This window comes from Limulus polyphemus, unplaced genomic scaffold, assembly GCF_000517525.1.
Source record: "Limulus polyphemus unplaced genomic scaffold, Limulus_polyphemus-2.1.2 Scaffold2514, whole genome shotgun sequence".
NCBI classification, from domain to species: Eukaryota; Metazoa; Arthropoda; class Merostomata; order Xiphosura; family Limulidae; genus Limulus; species Limulus polyphemus.
The window spans coordinates 80,865-85,176 of NW_013668124.1; the positions used below are offsets into that span (position 1 = coordinate 80,865).

The 4,312-nt window shown below is 34.8% G+C and overlaps 1 protein-coding gene across 1 annotated transcript in view; it reads right to left on the bottom strand.

The window, feature by feature from the left end:
* The window catches only part of LOC106467172 (uncharacterized protein KIAA0930 homolog), a 64,106-nt gene that overhangs the window by 38,215 nt on the left and 21,579 nt on the right, over positions 1–4,312 (bottom strand). Inside the window, exon 2 of the mRNA XM_022395302.1 lies at positions 2,505–2,662. Coding sequence (XP_022251010.1) covers positions 2,505–2,662 — 158 coding nt within the window. The remainder of the gene's footprint in view (positions 1–2,504; positions 2,663–4,312) is intronic.

Here is a 4,312-nt window from a genome sequence, read left to right on the forward strand (position 1 = left end):
GTCTAATGGGATGGTAAAAAAGTACAATTGGACACTGGGACAGGAATTGGCAAAGTTTTGTAATAGCTGCCAAGATGAAAGTGGAAAACAATTATAAAGTGATTGGGAAAGGATAGGTCGATTACTGGGCACCAGTCCCCAGTCTTCTTGGGAACCACAAAGAGATGAGAGTAAAAATGATAAGAAGAGGCATCTACCCTCTCAATAGCATGTTTGTCCAAAAGATCCAGTACTGTTTTATTGAGATGTTGAAGACAGACAGAATCAGAAGGAGAGAGTCTGTGGGTGAGTACATGAAGAACCCATTTTTCAAGGTAAACTCTGATCAGAGGTCTGATAGACAGGCCCTTATGGTCCCAAACTGACAGGACAGTCGCAGACAAGTAGTACAGTTTGACTAGCATGGAATAAGGGGGAGAAGTAGAGTTGGAAGGCCTGGAAGATGGAATGGAAAAATGGAAGGTAGATGGATCCAGAACAGGAGTGGAAGGGCAAGATTGAGAGAGGCAAGAAACTAAAGAAAACAGAGAGGAGTGGTTTTTGGCAGCTTTAGTCTATGATTTCAAAGAAAGTGAAACACCACTAAATATGTCTGGGCAAAGCAAGGGAGCATGAGGAAGACCATAGAGAAAATATGTAGGTAGGAAGACAGAGAAACCAAGTAACTAGGAACAACGCAGAAGAAATGGAATGGGCCATAATTGTGAAAAGAAGGGAATAAACTTCCCCAGAAAATTTGTCCATGGTACATTGAAGCACATCAGATATAAAGTGGAGGGAAGAGGAGTAACAAAGAAGGGTATTAAGAAAAACATGAAGATGGGAAAATTGAGTACTGGAAAGTGAAAAAGATGACAAGGAGTCCACCACCTAAACAGGTAAAACTAATTCCAAAGATTTGGAATCGAGAAAGAGAAAACCAGAATGGCCATAAGTCAAAACATGAGAATCAGATAAAGGAGGGACAGGCATAAAGTTACTGGTACAATGTTAGTCCATAAAGGAGTCAGCATGAAAACCAATGTCAGGAGAGGGAGGAAAAGTGAAATAATTATGGGAGTTAGGGTAGTGAAGTAAAGAACGTGAATTGTCATAAGTCATGGGTGAAAGAATGGAATGTAACTGCGAGAACAAGCCTTGAAATTACTTTGACTGGTAGTGATGTACCTAAAGCAAAACCAGGAGGAGGGAAAAGATGATCAAATTCATCTTCCTCTTGTTTTTTGTCAAATTGAGGAGAAGGGATGCCAGAAAAATGGATAAGAACAGAAGAACCAGAATGCACAATGGACCCCACAACCTGATGTAAAATGGCTATCATGTTGTCCATCTTCTTGAAGCCATAGGTGAATTAGGTCCTGTGTGAATTTTTTTCACTCACACAGGAGTAAGTAGAAGTCAGAGTAACTTGTGAATTCACAGTAACAAAACAAATCAATAAGAACCTAATTCCAATTTAGTAAAGTGAAACTAAAGTTTCATATACCAGTATAAATCCAGCAAATTGAGGATGAACAATTTTCAACACTTCTGTGTTGTACAGTGCCAAGGAAAAAAAATGACTTTATCATGACTGCTTGTGCTTAGGGTGAGTTACTGCAAATGGAAGTTGTGTTGCCCTCCTATTAGTGGAGGGCTTTTGTTGCGCAGTGACAAAATCAAGCACCAGTGCAGCCCACATTAAAACACCTGAAATTATGTGAGAGGCATGTAAATCTCTTAAGCAGACACACAAAGAAAATAGCTAAACTGTGTGAAAAGATGAATTATCATCTTGAAAGTATCTGAATATTCAACGTAATAATTCATAGGACTTTTGGTTACAAAAATAATTGCTTAGCACAGCACTAACATACATTAATTAAATAAAAACTTTAATTGGTGCATATATTCTATTTTAGGAATAATGAGAATATGTAAATCTTTACAATGTAAAAGCTTTAGTATTTTTGATAAAATGAAAGAAAGTTCAAAGTACAGACACCTTAGTAGACTTAATTAGAATTTATAAAAGTACATTCAATGGTATTTGTATTGTTTGTTTAAGAATCATAGCAAAACTACACAAAGGGCTACCTACACATATCCATCCCTAATTTTGAAATGATAGATTGCAATGAAGATAGATAGTCAACAAAGTCCACCTCCAACTATAGGGCTATTCGTATCTGACCAAAAAAAAAAGGGATATAACTGCCTCACAAAGCATCCATGGCCCCATAATGTGGCAATGAGCTATAAACCAAAGGATTTGCAGTCACAATAAACACTAGGCTAAATGCACAGCCAATGATACTTATTTCTGAGCCTACAGTGTGAGTGTATATAAGATGTTTAGTATTAGCCAGCACTTATTAACTTGTTTATAAATACTATCATTAAGGTTAGAATGGTTAAAATTTAAAAAAATAATTTCAGCTTCCAATATCAATTTTAACATGTCAGTGCTATAATAAATATTAAACAAAATTTAAATAACCATTGTTACGATATACTAAACTTACCTCAAACTGTGGAATAAAACAGAACATTTTCTCTTTGGGTTGTTTTCGTACAAAAAAGAGCATATCATCTCTTACTTGGTCTTCAGCATGGTAGAGAAAGTGTCTGATAAACAAATCAGTCCAAAATGTTGTTGAATTCAGAGGGGCAATCCCACTTTCTGTAAAACAAATTACACAGCATGTATAAATCAACATAAAAACCAGAAAGATGATGGAGGGTAACTTGCATGACCACATTTATTATTCAATTTCCATAATGTTCAAAGTTAATAAAAAATACTTTAAATTTTACAATGCTTTCTTCATTTCAATAAAATTTTAATAAAACCAATATTTGGAAGTTAAAGTATTTTACAGCATCAATTGTGATGTTATGACTAAAATCCCCAAAAAATGACAGCTTTATATTAATAATAAAGCCTTGAAGGTAGCAGAGAAAGTTTAATACAATAGCGAGAGTGAAGATGTTTGAAAGCAAAGCTATATATTTTATGGATCAACTTAACTACTGTAATGTAAAGATATAATAGCAGTAAAATAATGCAAGACACTTAGTTTTCAAATATTATGTTACTTGTATTCATAGTAATTTCAGTGTTGATCAGTCATTCCCAGACTATAATGGATAAGAATATTGTAGGTGTGAAGCACTTTCAGCTTGTAGGGTGTGACCAGTGCAAAGAATGGGTATTATTTGAGAATGCAATTTTAAAGAAGCTAATGGTGAAGATGTGCAAGTTTATATAATTTGAAGCTTGGAGGAGAAATTGGAGGCTATCCTGAATACAGTAAGGAAAACAGATAGAGAAGTAGAAACTGTAGGAAACAGCAGCAGCAGGAATACAAACAGAACTTAAGGTTTTACATGCAAGAGATCCAGTAGTTAAAAGTGACTTTCAGCTTTTAGTTAGTTAGAAACAGTATTAGAGCTATAAGTAGATAATTTAATTATTCTGTGCAAGTAACAAATTTCACTCTTTAGCTTGTGCAAATAACAAAGGGGAGAGGAAAAAAACTCAAAAGGGACACAAGATGGTGATACAAATTTAAGGAGGTTATAATTATAGGTGAATCTTTGGCATGGCACAGTAATAGGATAGTCTGTGAGGTAAACAGGGAAAAAAGAATTATATTATGATAACCAAAGGAAGGGGAAGGACATAAATGAAAGAGCAAGTGATGCAGTAAAGGGTGCTAAAACTGATGCTTAGCTGAAAATGTATTTCAGAAAAATACTCACCTTTCTGCACCTCAAGGAGTTATTATTTAATGTGTACTGCCATGCAATTTCATGTGCATGCCACAGCCTTGAACAAAGCTCCCACCCCTACACCTGTCAATGTGTATTGTGCCAGTCTATGATTTAACCCTATCGGCATGGGTACCCTTTACTGCGCATGACACAAGGCTTTAGTGTCTTACATTCAAAATTTTATTAAACTACTTTTTGTTTATGTTATACCAATTAGAATAGCATAAAATCTTAGTTAATAATACATATATTAATAGTATACAAGTTTTAAGTTCTTAATTCTAAAAGAAAATATATAAGAAATCCTGAATTTCCACTAGTGTAACACGCATGACAAATTTTGTCTTAACATGTCATCATCCCTATTTCATCCATCACCCCCCAAAAATTTAGGAAATTAAATGTAAAATGCTCTCTATAAAATCATTATTGCTTAAACAGACCATAATTTTTATGGCCTTCAATTTTATTTTGTTACAGAGCTATCAAAGAGAAAATCAGACCCCTCCTGCCACATCCTCTTTTTCACAATTGGGTGATAGTTCTCTCTTACGTT